General features: G+C 37.4%; 1 protein-coding gene across 3 annotated transcripts in view; it reads left to right on the top strand.

The window, feature by feature from the left end:
• The window catches only part of LOC126366280 (proton-coupled amino acid transporter-like protein pathetic), a 58,972-nt gene that overhangs the window by 33,057 nt on the left and 2,676 nt on the right, over positions 1–23,239 (top strand). For all 3 annotated transcript variants that reach the window (XM_050009358.1, XM_050009360.1, XM_050009359.1), the window contains exons 4-9: positions 1,706–1,856; positions 9,522–9,643; positions 11,239–11,323; positions 12,679–12,920; positions 19,138–19,350; positions 20,175–20,344. In XM_050009358.1, coding sequence (XP_049865315.1) covers positions 1,706–1,856; positions 9,522–9,643; positions 11,239–11,323; positions 12,679–12,920; positions 19,138–19,350; positions 20,175–20,344 — 983 coding nt within the window. The remainder of the gene's footprint in view (positions 1–1,705; positions 1,857–9,521; positions 9,644–11,238; positions 11,324–12,678; positions 12,921–19,137; positions 19,351–20,174; positions 20,345–23,239) is intronic.

The raw sequence follows: 23,239 nt of genomic DNA, 5'->3' as shown, positions 1-23,239 counted from the left end.
TAATCCATGATGTAAACATGAATTCAAACGCATAAAGTTGAATTCAAAAGAAGAACAGTATGCGATCTTATTGCTAAGTGACAATCTCCTCTATTAACTGTTGCTGTTGCACCGTCCCGCATCTAAGCTTTTTTATGACTGATTCCTGGTAGTGGTTGCTTGGAAGAAATTGCTTCATAGCAATAAGGCCGCCTTTTTGTACTGTTCCTAAATGGATATTTGATTTGATTTCATTTGTACTACTCAATGCTTCTATGCTGTTCTGGGAGCATATAAAAAACATAGAACACGTTCAGCTGCTTCTCTTCCCGGGCATGTCGTAAAAACCGACAGAGGGATTGTGTCATCTAACATGATGGACTAATGTTATGGGCGATAGGCTGATCCCTTATCACCATAAGGTTCATCATATCCATCTTTGGACTTCGTATCAACAGTGGCTGCAAGTTGTCTTTGATTACTTGTGGCTCTGCCCACCCCATTAGGGATTACGGGCGTGAGTTTATGTATGTATGTATGTATGTACTACTCAAATAAAACCAACGATTACTTTTGATACAGTGGAATTGTTATCAAATAGAAATCTCTTTTCAATTATGTATTATATGTACAAAGGTTTAATTGTAGGAAGTTATTTCAACATAAAAGGCATACCTATTATACATTGCTTATTTTGTACTGTAACAAACAAGTATTAATTTGTACTTATATACTTTAGTACCGTGCCACATTAACTGTTTTGACAAATTGAACTGTAGTCTTACTAAATGTCAAATATACGTATATATTGGATTCTATTGGATTAATATATTGCTACTGTACCTTTAACCCTTTCACGGACAGAGACCACGGGTCATTGGTGGTTCATAATAGGTAGTATGACACCTTGGAATCGGAACGATTACCCGCCAACCCACCACGCTAGTGAACATAGTTATCGATTTTCTTAAAAAAAATCCTAATACCTATTATTCCCAAAAAAAAACCCAAAAAAAATCTTAAATGAATTAAAAACTTTGGAACAACAATATTAATTAGTGGGAAAGTCCAGTGGGCGGGTTACGAGGGACATTTCCCTTTAGAATAAGTGGAATTTTAAATGTCATCATATAATCATCTAGTTTAAAAAAAGCTAAACCACATATACAGAACTAACCCCCCCCCCCCCCCTACCCCACACCCCCCACCCCGCACCTTGCACCTCTCTAAGTAGGATCGACACAACATGTATTCCTCTTCCATTCATTTCTGTCAATCGTCGTCAATATACCTTTCACTCACATAATATCCTTTTCGCACAATCCATCCACACTTTCTCGGGAACACATCACACAAAGAACTATGTTCTTTTTTTATGTCTGCTATATTTTATGATGATAATGAATATCGTATGTGTTTGTTGTAATAGTTTGTTAGGTATATTGTAAGTAAGTATTAGTCCCACTGTTGTTAGATTGTAATGTAGTTTGAGTTTGTTTTTATTTATTTTTTCCAATTTCCAACACAATGTAAAGTTGTTATAAGGAATAAATGAATATGAATCATTTTATACCCTGTTGGGATGTAGAACTTGAATAACAGATTTCCACTCCTCACGATCTATACAAAGACACATACACAAACAGAGAGAGACACAAAGAGAGAAAGAGAGACAGAAATAAAAAACATACATATATACATACATACCTAATCTTTCTACTTTCAGGACCTTCGGTGCTCTTGCGCATCTATTAAAAGCCTCTCTGGGTTCCGGAGTGTTGGCGATGCCGTTAGCATTTAAAAACGCTGGACTACTGGTTGGGGCTATAGGCACTGCCTTAGTCGGCTTAATATGTGGACACGCCATTCATGTATTGGTAAGTATTAGCAAAAGTATATAATTTGTAAATATACAGGTGTTAGTGACACCGTAACGAAAACTTTAGGGGATGATACAGACTATGATTTTGAGTTGATATCAAGTGGAATTTTCCGTCGCAATAGCATGCAACTAAAAAATAATTAAAAAAAGAAACACTAAAATTTTCATGAACTTTCCGACAGGAAATTCCACTCGATATCAACTCAGAATCATGGACTGAATCATCCCCCTCAGTATTCGTTACGTTGTTACTAACACCCATACCTACTCGTATGGCTACCTGTACGTACTTGTACGGAGTGTAAGTAACATCGTGACGAATATTGAGAAGGACGATTCAACTCATTATTCTGAATTAATATCAAGTGGATTTTTTTATCGCAAAAGTATAGAATTGAAAATAATTTAAAAAACTTATAAAGAAACATGAATTTTGCGACGGAAAATTTCACTTGATATCAACTCAGAATCATGGTCTGAATCATCACCCTCCGTATTCGTTACGATGTCACTAACACCTTGTACATTATAGACTTATATGGAATAAAAAAAATAAAATAAAATGCCTTCACTATACACTAAGTTTATTTTAACTGTTGTATTGTTGTTTTGTTCTCGCGAGAATCAAAACAAAACAACAATAAAGTACTTAGTTATAAATTCAAATTCTGATATATTTAACGAACAAATAAATTAGCATTCGCTTGTTTAGGGAAATGCGTCAATAGCCAAGAGACCTTTAGAAAACAAAAAATAATTGAAGAATAGGTATTTAATTGTAAATCCATATGGTGGAAAAAACATATTCCTGTTAATCATGATCGCAGAGGGTTAACTTACTTGCTAAGGATGGTACTAATATCAGCTTTGAGTCTGCTCTTAAGGTCATGTCAATTTGATACTTCTTAAATAAAAAACAGGGAATTGAACATAATCTTGAAGGCAGTCTCAGCTGAGATTAGTTTATTAATCATCATAAATTAAATTAGGAGCCACGCTCTTGTCGGTGCAGCAATCGCCATGTTACTATTTTAGCGAAAAATAAGGCTGTGTTTTCCCTCTTAACATCCGCCCTACAGTACTCTGATGGCGCGAGTTGGATAACGCCCAGTGGAGCACCACCCTAAATTAAGTACACAAACAACTTTAAATCCTGCCCAACTAGATAAAATAATGTTTTTCGAAATCGAATTCCATTGGTTGGAAAAACAATATTGTAAGTGCACGTGCTACGCTATTATAAATAATAACTACTATTTTAGTCGGCCTTTCTCTAGCTGACTCGTGAATAATATCGCAAAATAAATACAATATTCATAAGTACTTGAAAAGCTTCTGAAAATAGACTCGATCTCTGTGTTATGAGTCTGTCAACTTGTCTGCTCCCGAACAAAATGTAAAGTGAGTACCGATGGAGATATGAATACAATAGAAATGTCTAGTATTATTAAGATACAATACAAAATCTCAAACACACATAACATAACATATCCCAATATCCCAATATATCGCACAATTGGCCACTTGGCAGTTTTCGGATAAGTATTTTAAAAATTACAAACGCTTATTTTATACCCCTTAAAATATTTTATTTTCTCGAAAAAGCTTTATTTAATGGAAAAAAAAACATATTTTTTATAATTATTTTAAATTTCGCGCGAGGGCGGTTGGTTACGTGATATTTTGCCCACTGACGTCACATTTCAATAAAGAAAGAAACTGTCAAACAGTATAACTTAACCTGACAGATAGTTTTTATTTATTTTGTGAAATATGACGTCATACGAAGCTCAATCATGGCCTCGCGTGTTTTGTCTGTTTTACACAGATCACACTGGTATTGTAATACACAGATAAAAAATGGCATTCTTATTTTGTAAATTAAAATATTTAAAAATGATCTTAATAAAAATCCTGTTGGATAATTATTGTTAAATGATAAATATATCCGACATATTTCATATTGTATTCTTACAACTGTCAAGCAACCAATTGGGACAGTCAGAGGTCCATCTATCGCAAAATGAACTAAGTACCCACACCGCACTTTATGTTAGACCATTCACAGGCCTTTACATCTTTATCAGATGATTCAAACAGCGTTAAAAACAAAATCTCAACACACCAAAAAGCACATGATATAAACAATTACAAACAAATAATTGGTAAGAAAGACTAATCTTCTTTTTCAGGTTTTAAGGTCGATGACCAACCACACCAATTTAAAAGGCGATTATTAGTATACCGCCAAAAGTCAAACGTAGTAACTATATAATGGCCCCGATTCCTGCAGACACCGCCTAATTTTATTTTAAGTTATATCCGTCATTTTCATATCCGTCGAAAAGGAAAGGGACGGATGTTTCACAGCTCTTAATTTTAGAAAGAATGAGTAAATGAATGAATAACCCGGGCGAATCAAAAAGGTATGTGTGTGGCTGGTATGCAATCCGTTTGACGTGCTGTCTACTTACCTGTGTCGGGTTATTGACTGATGTAAAATTTTTAGACGGTTGTTTTAGATTTGTCCTTAAAATTGACGTGTGTTCCATAAATTGTATGCTTGTCGATTATCCGTCCTTTTCCTTTTCGGCGGATAAGAAAATGACAGGTATAATTTAAAATAAAATTAGATGGTATTTACAGGAATTAGCACCAATATTATATTTCAAAGGTCTCTGATGTAGCTCTGTTTATGTAAAAAGAAGGATTCAATTCAAAACAGAAGAACTGTAATAGGTAGGCTATTATATTTCACAAATTTAATCACATCAACACTTACACATACACGTACATACATAAACAGCCTATATGCGTCCCACTGCTGGGCACAGGCCTCCCCTCAATCAACCGGAGTGGGTGTGGGCTCCACCACGCTGCTCCGCTGCGAGTTGGTTGGGGTGTTTTACAGCTAATAGCCGGGACCAACACCTTAACGTACCCTCCGAAGCTTAGAATCATCTTATTTTGTATACAATGTACTCAATGCACACAGTAAACTATTACCTAAAACATATTCTACCGAGATGCACCTCGTGCAAAGGTTCCCACGTAAGGTTTGCTCGTATAATTATAACCCTCGTAACGTTATTAGATTATTGCACCGCTAGATTGCTTTGCTATGAACGGACAAACTTCGCACGAGGTACGAACCGAAACCAAGATCACAGCCCTAAATACACATTTACATTTCATTATGGTAAATAATTTCGTCACTTCTACCCTTACCATCAGACTGTTTTATAAGTAATAAGTACATATAGTATTCAATTATGTAATAACAGAGATGAAAACTTTTTTTTTGTGGTCGCCCATCGTATGACCGGCCTTTGCGAAAGTTGCTTAACCTCAACAATTGAAGACGGAGCGCATTTACCGCTGCGCCACCGAGCTCCTCCGTGCTTCGGAAGGCACGTTAAGCCGTTGGTCCCGGCTGCATTAGCAGTCGTTAATAACCATCAATCCGCACTGGGCCCGCGTGATGGTTTAAGGCCCGATCTCCCTATCCATCCATAGGGAAGGCCCGTGCCCCAGCAGTGGGGATGTTAATGGGCTGATGATGATATAATAACAGGTAAAAGTTCCTAGCCCGAAATTTCCTTTTCCGTACCCGAACGTCAAACATCATTAGAGCCGTTAGGCTAAACTTTTAGTTTTTTTTTTGACATGACTTATTGTAGATTCGCTGCAAATGACATTAACTACTTGGTCGGAAAACCTTGTAGTGGTTCACAGCAACGCTGTCTGATTGTTTTTCTGTCAATATTTTATGGGTCTTTAGCTAAACCAAATTATGTTAATGATAAAATATTCCAAGTCGAATAAGTACTTAAACGGCATAGCATTGCATAACAGAAGCTCACGACTGTATCCAACTTGGTATAGTCAAAGGTGCATTCATCGCTAGATGAACTAAATAGTTTCTATTAGACCAACATGTTAGGTGGTAAGCTTCATTGCACAACATAAAATAAGCTCACGACAATATCCCAATTATTGTGATAAACCCAAAATTTCCAACCGAAAGTAAGTATTTAACGGAGTAGGTAAGTATTCAGGGTGTTAGTGACATTGTAATGAATACTGAGGGGGAAGATTCAGACTATGATTCCGAGTTAATATCAAGTGGAATTTTCCGTCGCTAAATTCATGTTTCTGTTTTGTTTTTTAAATTATTTTCAATTCTATACTTTTGCGATGGAAAATTCCACTTAATATGAACTCAGAATAATGAGCTGAATAATCCCCTTCAGTATTCGTTATGATGTCATTTACATTCCGTACAAGTACTTACATACAAGTAGCTATACAAGTACATAATGGGTGTTAGTGACAGCGTAACAAATACTGAAGGGGATGATTCAGACCATGATTCTGAGTTGATATCAAGTGGATTTTCCAGTCGGAAAATTCATAAAAAAATGTTTCTTTTTTAAATTATTTTCAGTTTCATTCTTTTGCGACCGAAATTACAACTTGATATCAACTCAGAATCAAGGTCTGAATCATCCCTCAGAGATTTCGTTACGATGTCACTAACACCCTGTATTAAAGCAAACATATTTAAACCAACTAAAGGTACACTACACAAACTGACAATGTTACTGTTAGTTAGTGCTAGATACTGTTTGTCCTCACTAATGCAGTCTTGCATACATTTTAGTGGTAGTCAATTTCAGATATTGCAGATATATCACGTCGAACAACGTGACAATCCCCACAGACGTAGTTTAAGGATTTTATGTAAGCGACGAGCAACAATGTAGATAGAGTTTTATGATGATCTATCACGAACAGTTATGTGCCGTCCGCGTGAATATTCCCAAAACGGGAATGTTATCCTTGTCAAAATTATTTAATAATAAGGACACTGGCTGCTTTTCTATTTCAAATTGCTATTTCTCGTACTCAGGTGTTATCAACCTAAAAGTTAGGTAATCAAGCTCCCTTTTACTGCAGAGTACGTTCCCAAAGTGGGAACATTCACGGAGCACATCACTAGTCACGAGATCAATACTTCAGGGTATTCGCGTAAAACTAACCTGTATCTTAGTAGTATTGAATTTCGACGACTTTGTTTCGAAGATAGCTTCTAACTTACAACATTCACGTACAACAAAGGCTAAGTTTTCCTGAGCTTGCGTTCTTTGGACGTTAGATAGGTGCTTTTGAACGATACTAGAGTATACTTTGCACTTCTCTGTAAATCTGGTATGACCATTTTTTTAGTATTTTATTTGATTAAAATACACGAAATGACATAAATAATTAACAAAAATAATGCTATTTACTACACTCGTCAAAAAGCCCGCCTCTGACTAATCCGGGCGCGAAGGTGCCCATTACACTAGCCTCTGTAAATTGCCTTGATAATATGTATTCAAAGAGTGCGTTTCATAGAAAAACATATCGGCCTGTAAAACATATCGCGGTACATACATGAATATACATATATACGTCTGACTCCCCTCGCTCGACCGAAGGGGGTCAACAGCATAATCTACTACGCAGCTCCATTGCGAATTTTTAGCTAATACCCAGCACCAACAGCTTAATGTGCCTGCCAAAGCACGAAATCAGCTCACCTTTTCGGATAACCAGGTAAATCCAGACTGCTATGTCCTTACCATATAAAGGACAGTCTTACAAAGTGCTTTCGGCAATGTCCCCACCGGGAATCGAACCCGAAACTCCAACCACAAGACACACCTTTTGAAAAAAAACATATTCTAAGGCGATTTTCTTCGACAATACCTCTATTTCTTTCAATTAATTTTAATTCTCCAAGTTTTTACTTGGATGGAAACCAGTTTTTCAATTGCGAGGTTTTGTTAACAAAATCACATCATACAGTGATTTTGGTATTCACTATAAGGCGATACTCTAAACCGGCGTGCATGTATGAAACGATTGATGAATGTGAAAAAAGCAAGACAAGTGTGTTAGGATTGAAGCAAATGGAATTCCACAGTCTCTGCTCAGCCCGGTGGGAAACAGGCGTGAGTTTATGTATGTATTATTGTTTTTAGTGTTGTGTTTATATGTGCAATAACGCGTTTTTGTATTGTACTGTATTGTATGTATGTATGTACTATAAGGCGACCTTAAATATATATTCTGTATTTATAATGGTGTCACAAGAACAGATTATGAAATACATGACACAATCTATTATTTAGTGTTGTGTCAGAGCAAACACTTTCTAATCTTCAACTACTTACCTAGTTCAAATTATTTGGTCGGGGTTTTCATCAAAATATTCACACCAATCCGCACTGGGCCAGCGTGGTGGTTTAAGGCCCGATCTCCCTATCCATCTATAGGGAAGGCCCGTGCCCCAGCAGTGGTGACGTTAATGGGCTGGTGATGATGATTCACACTCGAGAAATTATTTACCATAACATAAACATAGGCTTTATTACGTCGAGGTGGTTTATCATTATATTAATCAATTCATCTTGCGTTGGATGTAGCTCTGACGTCAATTGGAAATATAATCCTGAGCTTATGTTAATGTGTATTATGGAAATCCAAAACCGGGTAACGAAGAGCTGAAATGTAACCAACACAATTAAAAGCTTAATAACTTTTTTCTATAAATATTTTTTTTTTTTCTAATTTCAAATTTTTAAGTTTGCTCATTAATTTTAATTTTACTTTATTTTAAATACTTACCCTCAGTTTTTATTTTATTAGTCACAATATGTAAAAATGTTTTAATGTATTATACATATAATGTGGTCGTACTTTATAAATAAATAAGCATATAATTATGCAAACATACAACAGGCAATTGAATACATACGAAACTGGAAAAAAAAAGAAAAATGATAATATTATGACACACGCTCTTGACTCTCGTAGTACCATAATTATTTTGGAAAAAACAATACCTTCAATTGTTTTGCATATATGAATTACAGACTACACTCACAGTAAATATATTACACTTCTATACTTTTACCTGAGGAGAGCAGACCCATACCCTTCCGAATACATCCCGCTCAGGGACGGTACTGAAAAGTATCGGCGTCCGAAGGACGTAATATACGATCCCGACCACCCGATTACTCTAGCCATAGAAGCGGCCAATCACCTCGCAACACCAAACACTTCAGAACCCCGATACCGACCCCGCCGGCGTGGTCGACGATTTCCCTCATTCAGCGCTTATCGCTATCGACCCACTAGGGTTGATTAATTCTTACAAGTATTCTTCCTCTTAGACGACGACCTGAGCCGATGTTCGCGCCCACCTGGGCACGCTCAGGCCTGTTGTCTTAAATTTTGTACCATTTGTCCGGCCAAGTAGTTAATGCTATTTGCGGCAAATCTACAACAAGTCACGCCAAAAAAAAGAGAAACCCATACCTCATCGAGCGATACCTTGCAGCCACTCGTTGTGTTCAAGTCCTAAGTTAAAAATGGTACATAACATTACACCATGCTTATATCTTCCTGAAAACCGCGTAATATCAATTTATCCATGATCTAAACATGAAATTAAATACTCTATTCAAACTCATAAATTCAAATTGCGTGAAAAAAAATGTTTATATCATATATTATTATAACGTAATTGTCAACCCAATGAGTGCAATGCCAAACGTTTTTTTTTTCATTCACTTCTTGTGATTTCACTACTTTTCTTTTATTTCAGGTAAGAACATCGCAAGAACTCTGTGCTGAAGTAAAGAAGCCCTGTCTAGGATACGCAGCCACCTGTGATCTCGTCTTCCAAAACGGACCAAAACCAGTGCGAAAATTTGCCACTTTTGCAAGGTAAGCTTTTTCTGTTCTTCTGCCGTCTGCTTCATAATCGTTGCAACTTGGCTAAATCCCCTGGTAAGGTAGCATTTTAAACAACTAAGTACATACATTTTGTTGATGGCACAACAGTTAGAGCGCCACCATGGACTCCTAGTGAGATAGGGTCCTTAGAGACAGACGGGAGTTTAAACACTTATGGGTGAATATCAACAAGTGCTGATTTTCTTCAATTAAAAAAAAATCAATTCAACAATCTTTTCTTCAATTATAAATAAATATAAATAAATAATTTTGGTGGCGAATTTTCATATTATGTATTAAATTTGGGTTCCAATAAGAAAAAGGATCGTTCTAGCTACCAGGAACTGCAAGAGTCTCCAGCGCATCGACCCGGCGTCACAGTTATTTTGTCCATTATAAAAGATTCTATTTTGACGCATGTCTGTGGGAAACAATAGGAGTCATCATTCGATACAGCTTTGTCGTAAAGTATAATACCGTGAAAACACTTTTGTCCGGCCAAGTAGTTAATGCCATATGCGGCAAATTTACAATAAGTCAGGTAAAAAAAAACCGTAAATACAATTAACACGTTTTTTTGTTTATAATATTGTTCTACTATTCTGTTATTTTACAAAAATAATAAAGAGTCCATGGTGAATTCGGAATGATAATAATCGTACTTAACGGGTAACGTGGTTACCAAACCTCATCAAACCAGTTGTTGTGTTGTTCAATATACTCCGTTCCTCTCCGATTGAAGAGGGAAGGCCTGTGCCTAGGCTTTTAGGGTGGTATTAATAAACTAATCTCAGCTGAGACTGCCCTCAAGATCATGCTCAAGTCCGTGTTTTTATATAAAAACTGTCACATTGACAATATGATCTTTAGAGCAGTCTCAAAGCTGAGATTAGTTTATTAATACCACCCTAAATGTCAAACATTTCCACATGTCTCTATACGATGTTGATTAGACCATATTATACATACATTGAATCCGTCCCGAGATCCTATATTTGAATTATATGAGAAGAGATCATAAATTATTTCTTTCGACCCGGATTATTTGTTAAAAGGTCAAATATATCAAAAGGAAATACGTATACATTGCCAGCCTGAAAGGAGGTTGGAAATTGATATATGTAAACTCTCGAGTAGTTTTCTTTCTAACTTAGCTTAGGCTTTATAGAAGGTTCTTCCAACATAAGAGACGAAAAGAAAAACTTATATTATTAGAAACGACGTCCAGGTATTCAATATTAAAGAGGACATAAAGCATTATAGTTGAATTTACGATGATAAGAAGGTGGACGCCTTTTATATCATTTCTTTAAAAACACAATAAAGTAGTGGATGTAGGTAGAGTTAACAGGTTTTAAAAAAAAATAGTATTTTCTGAATAATGCAGTAAAATAACATGGTGTGGTGGTGGTGTGGTTTCGTGTGTGCGTTGACTTCTGACGTGATGTCATTGTAATGTATAATGTAATCCGTGTCTGTGGTGTCCTAAATAATAAATTTTCTTTCTTTCTTTCTAATGCTTTTTTTTGCGGGTGGCAACCCTATCCTTAGATGGTATCAACTAAAGTATTTGTCTAAAATTGCAGGGAGTTAGCTGACTGGGCGTTAGCGGTCACGCACTTAGGTGCGTGTTGTGTCTACGTCGTGGCTGCAGGAACATCATTTCAACAGGTAACAATCAAATTTTATTATTTCGCTTAGTTTACGGTTCAGTTTGGTGAGGCAGCCCTATAGAGCGAAATAAAATTGCATGGGTTCGCGTTGTCTGTCTCTTACCCATTCATTAGTAACTTAATTGTCTATCAATGAATATCTGTATCATTGAGAAAATATAAAGATGCCAGACCTAATCGGCGTGTAATTCAGATTATATTTTGACAAACAGAAATCCTACTCTGTGAACTATCAACTTCTGGCGATTCTTATAGCCAATCACAGGATAGGATGCTACCTGTTAAGATAAACACTTGAGTTTCACGAATATCCCGCAGGTTTTTTTAAACAAAAATACAAATAGTAAAAGTAACTGTAACGTTTCTAGTACCACATCCTATTTGGGTTGAAGTCGTTCGTGTCCGTAGGTACCTTCCATACCCTACACGTTTCTGAGAAAAGAAAGAAAGAAAGAAAGAAAGAAACATTTATTATTTTCGGACATCACAGACACAGACAGACAGGTACATTACATTTAACACAGCCATTCTAGCGGAGTCGTGCACGTAGTAGTTCTTTTCCTTAAAAGCCATTCACTTGTCTACATTACATTCTCTATCTGTCTGTAAAGTCTCTATCCATTAGAGACGTTTCTGTTATTTGAATTACTCTGCGTGCCGCATGATGCATGATGTTTTTAGAGAAAATCGTGCGGTGATTTCTCTATTCTCTGTAAAGTACCCTACAGTAATCTTCTTGTATTAGGTGTTCGGCTCTTGGTTTGTGTGGACTGTATAATATGTAGATGGTGAGAGGTCGAGGGTTCTAAATCCAACTGCAGCAAAACACCAGATTGTTACTTTTCACTATTTAATTAAATTGTTAATAAAATACACACTTTTACACTTTCGCGGGAGGCGTCGGCCATTCGATTCTTAACACATTGCCATACCAAAAAATATTAATTATTTTTATACCTGTGTTGCCAGCAACATTAGGTCATTTACAATATAAATGTGCTGTAGCATGCACGGTAGCCTTTTAGCCTCATCATCATCACTAATTTAAGAGCCACGCTCTTGTCGATGTAGCATCCTTCATGCTACTTTTTAGGTAAAAATAGAGCAGTGGTTTCCCTCTCGCCTTCTGCCCCGCAGTACTCTGTCTGAAGCGAGTGGCATGGCGCCCAAAGTAGTCTATTTGAAAGCCATACTATGGACTCCTAAGCCTTTTAGCCTATTCACCCTAAAATTCTCTAAATTCTAAACGCGAGAGTAAACTGAATTTTGCTTTAAACATGCTTAGTAAAAAAAATATTTAAGCGCCATTTTGTAGCTGCTTTATAAAAGTAATATTTCCCATTTTCATTTCAGGTTTTAACACACCACGGTGCACCAGAATGGTCGCTGCAGATTTACGCAGCACTGATGCTAATCGTGCTCGTCCCGTTGACACAAATCCGGAACTTGAAATACCTCGTCCCATTTTCGACCTTTGCCAATTTCGTATGGTTATTCTCCATCTGTATCTCAATGTACTACTGTATGAGGGACCCTCCGCCGATCAACGAGAGGAGAATTGCAACGGGCATTTCCGGAATACCGAACTTTATCAGGTAAGTTGAATTATCTTCATGTAAATCTATAGTTTTGTGTCCCCGTCATCATCATCATCTCGCTAGCGTTATCCCGTTTTCCACAGGGTCCGTTTTCCTAACCTGAAGATTTGACAGGTCCGGTTTTTTACAGAAGCGACTGTGTGTCTGACCTTCTAACCCGCTTAGCAAAAACCAGCCAATTATAGGTTATTATACCTCCGACATTTCTCACATTGAGAGTCAAGCAGTCATCCATCTAGGCTACCACAAAAGACTCAAAACACTCAAAATACTGTTACAAGAACACGGACCACTTTTACTTATTGTGTCAAACGGGTGAAATCGAGTGAACAAAGGCTGACAAAATACAAACAACTTTCAACCCGAAGTACCAGTAACTTAAGGTGATGCGTTTCAGTCAGCTAGGTAACGCTGCGTCAGCAGATGGCGTTACTTCTGCAGTTTTCGTATTTTTTTCCATTTATTCGTTTAGTGTTCTGACCCAGTGAAATGTTAGGTGGCGAAATCTTACATACATTATCTTTAAGTTAAGCTACAATTTTGAAGTATTTACTGCAGATATCATATTGAAACATTGCATCAAAAGTTGGTGTCATTTCAATTTGTGTACAAACACGAAGCTGTCACACACACATGCGAACTAGGTTAGCTATTAAAAGAGATGCATAATTTGAAGTCTACTTCTAACTTCTAAATGGCGCATTTGGTAAAGCAGTCGCCGCCATTCTTAAGTTTCACGGTTCAAACCCAACTGCATGTTTTTAATTGTTTTTACTTTTTGTATTTTTTTTACAATTGAATTTGGCGAACCCGTCTATTTGTTACGGAATTTTCAAAAAGTATCACTTTTACCAATAATATTATAATTATACAATAATGTACTTTGCACTAAAGTACCTTCCGTAATTTCCGTATTTTTTATTTTGTAAAATTCTAACAGGCATTAATCGCATCAGTGAACATGCGGCTAACTAAAAAACTACTGAACGGATTTTCATACGGTTTTCACCAATGAGTAGAGTGATTCATGGGCGTGCTTTAGGGTATATAATTTATACAAGTATTTTTTTTTTGTATAAAATGGTTCAAAAATGATGATGAATGTCAAACATAATTATCGTTACAAATATAGCCGACTTGGAGCTTTCGGCGAAAACACTGCCTGAGCCCATTGAGATATAACAAAACAACGTATGGTTGAATTGTTCATTTTTTGTAGGTCTACCGAAAAGTCCACAATATGTCATAATAATTATATTGTGTAAAAAGAATTGTGTATATGTATTGTATGATTTTACAAATAACGATCACAGTACAGTAATAATAAGGTAGATTTTTCCTAAATTGCGTCGGTTTAAACTTTGTCGCATCGCGTTTGAAAGATGTAATAGCGCTTCAGGACGTCCCGCAAGCACGGCGCTGATGTCGCAGTATCCGCATATAATTATTATGACTTGTCATTTAGTTCCAATAAAATCCGCGGGACTTCATACGTATGTCAGTGACAGCTGGTGATATCATGCGGGACACTTAGCAGCTAATCGAATTCTATGTTGTTTTCGCGCCCAGTCCAGACGACTTGCAGCGCATTTCTGGACTTATATTTACGCGTGGTGTTTATTGTTAGGTTAGTTAGTTTAGGTTAGGACGTCTTTTTTTAACGAGGACGTTAAAAAAAGACGAGGCTGGGACGTATTGAAGTAGTATTTCGATATATACGCGGCCTGAAATGGGCTGTTTCGGGGACCTGAACTGGTTGCTGTCGAACTTATTATCACGTTTTCTTGATTAAAATTCATAAATAAGTCAAATAGAAAAAAAGAAAAAAGATTTTCGTTAGTTTTAGATCTGTCATGATGTCTGTGATGTTTGTATAATATACATAAGAATTTCAAAATTTATCTTATTTTTTTTCCCAAAGGGCATGGCAAAGGGAACTCTGCCCATACAGCCATGTCTTGTGTTTTTTTTCTTGATGATGATTAATGAAATGATGAAACCTAAGCCCCCACCCTCGGAGCAGACTCCTACTCCGAACCCCAAACGAAGTAAGCGGCTTGTTGGCGCATAGCGAAAATAGATAGGTACACTTTGTTTATTGAATATTCCGATTTAATAATACTATCGGGAATGTTTTCCGACTAAATTAATGTGATCATTAACCACAAAACACCACTTCGTATTGATTATTTAGATTATTCAACGAAGAAATCAACCTTCCCGTTCCCGTTTCCACCAAAAAGTCCGCGGCAAAGAGAATATAAATAAATCTGTATGTTGGATAGAAAAACAATTAATTAAAAATGACTACTATTTAGGCCGGCAAATGCAACAACTTTTTTTTGATTTGGTTTTCCCCGAAGGGTAAGGAAAAGGGAACTATGCCCATACAGCCATTTCATTTTATGTATTGATTTTTTATTATAATATATGTCCTCTTTTAAAACACGGTACTTACCCATTATTTAAAAATGTTTAAATAATATGCGTTAAAACAAAAATATTTTTCCAATATTCCTTTTCTCAGATTGTAGTATTTTTAGTTTTTTATTTATTCTCTTCATACAAAATCTCTTTATAAATTGTCACTTGTCACTTGTCAAGTAGTCAAAGTCTTTAGAGAAAAAAAAAACTATCACGCACACAAACTAACATTGACACCTCTACACGCTCAGCAAATACACTGTAATCAGCACCACTACAAATGTAGAATTGATCAAAATTGAGGGTCTGAAATATGGTACTTCTCGTATTCGGACCCTAAATTTTTGTTAGTTTGCGAAAATAATACATCAAAATATTACTATTTATCGGTTTTATAACAATATTCCTCTATCCGTTTTCTTGTAGCATTGCATCGACTTTTGTATGGAAAACGAATCACCTTAAAGACGCTTATAGATTGTACTCCGAACAATACGTAAAAGAAACTGGACTAGGCCATTTCCAGGAGTGGGTTAAGTACGGCCAAAAGGGTAACCCGCCCTGAACACGTTCCTTTTGAAGTAAGCGAATATGATCCCGGAAATACATCTTGACAGCTCCGTAGCTGTCAGAAATAGGTCCTCACACCCCGAAAATGATGTCGTTGTTAGCGTCGTATGCCGTGGTAAGCAGTTCCAAAACATTCAAACCTTTTTTCGTACTACTTACTTGACTATAAATTTTAATATCCGTCCTCAAAAAGACTCACTTAACACGAAAACTCGTGGTGATAAATCACGAAGTCTATTAAAACTTTAGCCATTACTTATAGATAGGCCTCCGACAAAGACATTGCAATAGTTCACGTCACAAAATGATCACAAATGTATATCGTCGCCTCTTTCTTTCGTTATACTTCTTCTTCTATCACGTGGGTTGTGATGTGAATTACCAACCTCATCAACCCTGGTGCCTTATACTGAAAACCACGTAAGCGTCTAATTGAAATATCATAATATTCTGATTAACAAATATCTAGGCATTCTAGTGTCAGTTGTACTCTCAATTCTATTGGGATCTTCTTCTATCGTGTGGGTTGTGAGGTGAATTACCAACCTCATCAACCTTGGTGCCTTATACTGAAAACCACGTAAGCGTCTAATTGAAATATCATAATATTCTGATTAACAAATATCTAGGCTAGAATGCCTAGTGTCAGTTGTACTCTCAATTCTATTGGGATCTTCTTCTATCGTGTGGGTTGTGAGGTGAATTACCAACCTCATCAACCCTGGTGCCTTATACTGAAAACCACGTAAGCGTCTAATTGAAATATCATAATATTCTGATTAACAAATATCTAGGCATTCTAGTGTCAGTTGTACTCTCAATTCTATTGGGATCTTCTTCTATCGTGTGGGTTGTGAGGTGAATTACCAACCTCTTCAACCCTGGTGTCAGAGTTATTACTGAGCCGCCAAAGGCCTCTGACATGGCTCATGTAACGATTACTCACTTACATCAGTAAGTAGTAACTGGGACCACCGACTTAACGTGCCTTCCGAAGCACGGATCATCTTACTTTCAGACAATCAGGTGATCAGCCTGTAATGTCCTAACCAAACTGGGGATCACAAAGATGATTTTTGTGATATGTCCCCACCGGGATTCAAACCCGGGACCTCCTGATCATGAGCTCAACGCTCAACCACTGGACTACAGAGGTCGTTCTATTGGAATGAATTTAATGGAATGAAATCGAGGTTTTTGTTGATTTTTCAAAGAGGGGTTTACGAGGATTGCATTATAAATTAGAAGACGACGATATGTATATTTATCCTTAACCAACCGCAATAGCTCAGTTGGAAGAAATCTTGGCTCTCACTGTAAGATCCCAGGTTCGAATCCAGCATGGGCCTAAACGTATCATTTTCGAATTCATGTTTAGATCATAAACACGGTTATCATCGGTAAAGGCGAACATCGTGAGGAAACCTACATAGCCGAGAATGCGTTTCGGAGGTATGTGACCTTACCTATATTGGATTGGTTTTTCCTTCGCGGGTTGGAAGGTCAGAGACGCAGTCGCTTCTGTAAAAAACCGGCCCTGTCAAATCTTCAGGTTAGATAAGCGGACCCTGTGAAAACAGCGCAACGCTAGGGAGATGACGACATAATTATCTTGCAACGCCTGTAACAAAAAAAAAGCAAATGTAGACCACTTGTGGCTTTGCGCACATCACTACAGGCGTGGATGTTTCATGAGTTCAGCTTTATAAACTGAGCCATGGGCCTAGTTGGAAGATCGGTGGATTCTCATTGTGGAGTCGCAGGTTCAAATCCAGCACGGGCATAAACCAATGATTTTCATATTTGTTTTCGAATCATATTTGGATCTTAAATTATTATCATGGTGCTCAGCGGTGAAGGAATAGGAACTTATATTCAGAAAATTATGTCATAGTTACTGTCGTATGTAGACAGCCAAGTACTACATAAGCACATCGTGAAACCCTCTTACTAATGTTTTCGTAGGTGTGTGACCTAATGTATATTTGGCTAGTTTTCCCTTCGGATTGGAAGGTCAGACAGGCGGACGCTCTGTAAAAAACCGGACCTGTCAAATCTTCAGATTAGGTAGGCGGACCTCGTTAAATCACTTAACGGCTTTGTAAACGGAACTGTAACTGCCATTTATTTAAGTAATGCAAATTTAAATTCTACTCAACTTGAGTACTTGCAAACGAATCTATAATATATAATATGTATAAAAGCAATAGGTCACAGACTGACTCACTCATCAAGAAAATTTTGCATGGGGTTTCCTTCTAGGGCTCTGCGAAATTCAATCCATAAAGGGGCAAAGTTTATATGAAACATCTTTTAATATTAATTAAAACTAAAGAAGTTTCATACAAACTTTGCCACCCCTTTTTACGCCCTTAAGGATCGAAAGCGTGGGTGGATATCAAGTCGTGGATAACAGTTAGTACTTTTTATAGGATTGATACATTACACAGAAAACTCTAGAAGAAATCTACGATGAAATTGATACATAACTTTCAAAAAAGGAAAAACAAATTCTTCAAAATTGGCTTACATAGAAAAATTAAATTACATATTATGTAAATTAAATCACATAATATTAAACAACGTATATTGCGCTTGTAAATTTTGCTTGGGTGGGAGTTAACTGAAATAGGGGTTTTTAGTACATTTTTATCCCTGCGCACAAACAAAACTGAGGAAGTCTTATAGAGAGCATTCATCTGATCTAAAGAATAATTACCATGACATCTAAGCTCTGAACCTTATAATTCACAGCTTTTTGTATGTTGGTATAAACAGCCTATATACGTTCCACTGTTGGGCACAGGCCTGCCCTCAATCAATCGGAGGCAGCATATTCCACCACGCTGCTCCACTGTGGGTTGGTGGAAGTGTTTCACGGCTAATAGACGGGACCGACTGCTTAACGTATACTTCGAAGCACGGAATTGTCTTATCTCAACATCATCATCATTTTTTCATCTCTTTTTCTATCGTGTGTGTTCTTCGTCTGGTAGCAGATCAGCCTATACTGTCCTAACCAAACTAGAGATCACAAAGTGATTTTTGTGATATGTCCCCACCGGGATTCGAACCCAGGGCCTTTGGATCGTTTTTTTTCATCTTATCTTAAGTTTCAAATACTTAAATATAAAAAAAAAACACTTTGGCAACATTTCCAGGAAAGGCACATCAATCACTGTTCGGAACCAACTTAATCATCTCTTTTCCTCTCTTCCAGCACAAGTCTGTTCGCAATGGAGGGCATAGGCGTGGTGATGCCGATTGAGAACGAGATGTTGAAGCCCCACCAGTTCCTGGGATGTCCTGGGGTGTTGAACATCGCCATGACAGCTGTGGTGACCATGTACGGGTTTGTGGGGTTCATGGGCTACTGGCAGTATGGCGACAACATTGGGGGACAGCTGATACATAGCCTTCCTCAGGATGAAATGTGAGTTTCTTTATTTATTTATTAGTTTAAGCGACACAATCTACTCTTAAGCAGCATTTAGTTTATATATGTATTTTGTTTTTTTTTTTGTAACTAACATAACGAAATTGATGAAGTCTTATAGAGAGCACTCTTCTTAAGAATAATTACTACGAGTATGGCACCTAAGCGCTAAACCTTATAATTCGTAGCTTCTGTATGTTGGAATAAGTAAATGAAAAAAAAATACTTACATGACATAAGCAGCCTATATACGTACCACTGCTGGACACCGGCGTCCCCTCAATCAACCGGAGGGGGTACGGAGCATACTCCACCACGCTGCTCCACTGCGGGTTAGTGGAGGTGTCCTTACAGCTACGTGCCCTGCGAAGTACGGAATCATCTTAATTTTTCAGACAATCAGTTGATTAAGGACTCAGAAGTACTACAATAAATTATCTCTTATCTTATTTATTTTATTCCAAATCTCCACATATTAATTTTATATGCCTATTCATCATGATCATCATCAGCCCATTAACGTCCCCACTGCTGGGGCACGGGCCTTCCCTATGGATGGATAGGGAGATCGGGCCTTAAACCATCACGCGGGCCCAGTGCGGATTGATGGTTATTAACGACTGCTAATGCAGCCGGGATCAACGGCTTAACGTGCCTTCCGAAGCACGGAGGAGCTCGAGATGAAAACTTTTTTTTTTGTGGTCACCCATCCTATGACCGGCCTTTGCGAAAGTTGCTTTACTTCAACAATCGCAGACCGAGCGCGTTTACCGCTATTACTATGTTATAATTGTAACTTACAACTATTTCTGAATTTTCAGCTTAGCTCAGACAGCGAACCTGCTAGTAGCGTGTGTCATGCTGCTTTCCTTCGCGCTGGTGTACTACGTCCCCGTGGATGTGGTCTGGCGACGAATCCAAAACCGTATTCCTGCCAAGGCCCAGAACTGGTCTATGGCTGGACTGCGGTTGTTTGGCACTTTATTAATAGGTATGTGCAACTTCGTACCTATCATAAGCCGCTGCAAGTTTTCAACGAATCAGTGAATAACAATACTTATTATATTTTGACTATTTTTGATTTTATCTTATTTCTATTTGAATGCGAAATCATGATGTAATGCACAGTGCACCGTTCTAAAATATACTTGAATGTCTACTACCTAATTCTCAAATTAGATGATTGATCAGATTGAAAAATAATTGTTACTTCGGGAATAAACGAAATAAAATCACAAAATTAAATAATATTAAACCAGAGAACCAAGCTCCAGAACACGTACTAATAGAACTTACCTTATGAAAAGACGGGTTTTGTTTATTTTTTCGTTTAGAACATTTTATCGTGAAAAATTTCGTTTACTTATTTTAAATATTATTTCCTTTTTAAAATGTTCTAAACCATTGAGTTAAAACCATTGGAATCTATACATGGGTATATACGTTATTAAACAATTGGTTGAAACAAAAAGGCAATCGTAAAACCACTTGCCAATCGGTCTAAATTATGTTCCGGCTAGTTTTGATTATCAATCGTATCGATAGTCTATCGATTTGATAGATAGGAAAGAAACAAGAGTTCGATAGATTTTTTGACATGAGTTATTGTAAATTTGCTTGGCCGAACAAAATATGGGGGGCTCTCACACGGTACAAATTTAAGACAACAGGCCTGAGGGTGGCCAGTTGAGCGCGAACCTCGGCTCCGGGCGTCGTTTGTATGGATTATGTTTGAAACAATTAATGGACTCTACTGGCTTGCTAGCGATAAGCGCTGAATGTGGGAAAACGTCGACCGCGCCAGCGTGGTCGGTATCGGGTCCTGAAGTGTTTGTTGTCGCGAGCTGATTGGCCGCCTCTATGGCAAGAGTAATCGGGTCGTCGGGCACCTATACTTTTCAGTACCGTCACTAAGTTGGATGTATTCGGAAGCCGCAACTACCAGGGGGTTTGGGTGGTGCGGAGGAGTAGGATGTAAATAGGTAAACCGTATTTCGTGGCTCAGAACACAAGTTTTTTTACGCAGTCGCCATTGTTTTGTAACAATAAGTGAAGGATAACATAACCCAGACAGGCCACCATAGGCCTGTGCCCAGCAGTGGGACGTATATAGGCAGTTTATGTTAAGTGAAGGATATCGAGGTAATATTATATTGAGCAACCTATGTCAAAAGAATTTTTATCTGTCAAAAACATTTTTCGCGTGTTTTAATTTCATTTTTCGGATAAGTAATATCCGGGTACGAGATAAAGCCGGAAAGAAGCCATCGCCCTCTGTTAACGGCCATTGGTATCGAATAACTTTAAGGGCGCTTACAGACCAACGACAAGGAGATTTAGATGATGCGGAGTAGAATAAAAAAAATATTTGAAGCTAATTTGAGCCACTGGCCATTGGCAGGAGCTCGGTGGCGCAGCGGTTAACGCGCTCGGTCTGCGATTGTTGAAGTTAAGCAACTTTCGCAAAGGCCGGTCATAGGATGGGTGACCACAAAAAAAAAGTTTTCATCTCGAGCTCCTCCGTGCTTCGGAAGGCACGTTAAGCCGTTGGTCCCGGCTGCATTAGCAGTCGTTAATAACCATCAATCCGCACTGGGCCCGCGTGGTGGTTAAAGGCCCGATCTCCCTATCCATCCATAGGGAAGGCCCGTGCCCTAGCAGTAGGGACGTTAATGGGCTGGTGATAATGATAATTTCCATTATCATAAAGCGCTTTCTATGATAACGATGGTATTGGTATCGATATCCCGTGGTGAATAGGTTTTGAGGTCAGGATTGAGATAAGTAGTTTAAAGGCCCTGTCTCCGGTTGCAGAATTCGGAATTTGAATATTTTCACCCCTCTCGGGGAGCACCCCCGCTGACGGCACTATACCTGAAGTTGCTATATTATACTATTCTAAATATTTGGTAAAGAAGTAAGCAAAAGTAAACTTAATGCTCGCAAAATGGGGTCTGGAATTGAATGCAGGTAGATACAATTATTTCTTGCCCTTATGGAATAAATTTTGAATAGTATAATTATTTACTAACAATGTAAGCCGATTAATCTTTTGGTAGTTTTGATATCTATATCTATAAGTTTATAATGTAAGCGCGTGATTTTACGGTAGGTAAAGAAATATCAAAATAGGAAAATAAAAAAGGAAAATAATTGTCACCAAAAACTCCCAATAACTCAATTTTGCGGAGACTGCAGCCTAAACCACAGTTTAACTCTATCGATAGTTTTCGTAGCTACACTATGGACAAGGCTCCATTCCGTAAATTTATAAAGTTGTAATTGTGGAGTGAGAATTATGAGCTAAAAACGTGAAACTATTATCAAAAGCGGTCTGCATAATTTAGTTACCTACTCAGAGGTTATTTATAAATTGGTTTGAATTTTTCATGATGTGGGTGAACTTTTGGTGGTGTAAAGTTATAAATCCGATTAAAGGCCTTTAATTAGTGCTAACGAGCGTATTCATTTTAAAATGTAAATCTTAGTTTAGGACTGAGGGACTTTTCGGCTACTTTCCCTAAACACAGTATAGATGGCGTTGTACAGATTTAACGTGACAATTATTTCATTTTCTCAATGCTCGGGTACATAATTATAAAAAAAAAATTGTCGCTTGATATGTGGATCAGATATGGTATAGAATTATGTTACCTATTGTTTACTTACCTTACCTTACCTATATTGTTTCTCTTTATTTTGATCAGAATAACAATGGTTGGAAGATGTGTTATGCCTGGTTGTAATAACAAGGGTCATCATTTATACCGAAAAACAAAGATAGAAGGTGCATTTGTCTGCTATCCATGAAATTAGGTTGAACGAAGGCAACTCTGTACAGCGATATGTTTTTTTTTTTTGGGGACAGTAGTCTGAAAAGTCCCTC

This window comes from Pectinophora gossypiella, chromosome 4 (genome assembly GCF_024362695.1).
Source record: "Pectinophora gossypiella chromosome 4, ilPecGoss1.1, whole genome shotgun sequence".
NCBI classification, from domain to species: Eukaryota; Metazoa; Arthropoda; class Insecta; order Lepidoptera; family Gelechiidae; genus Pectinophora; species Pectinophora gossypiella.
Note: the sequence above shows the minus strand (reverse complement) of the source record. Positions and strands in the feature narration are given on the sequence as shown.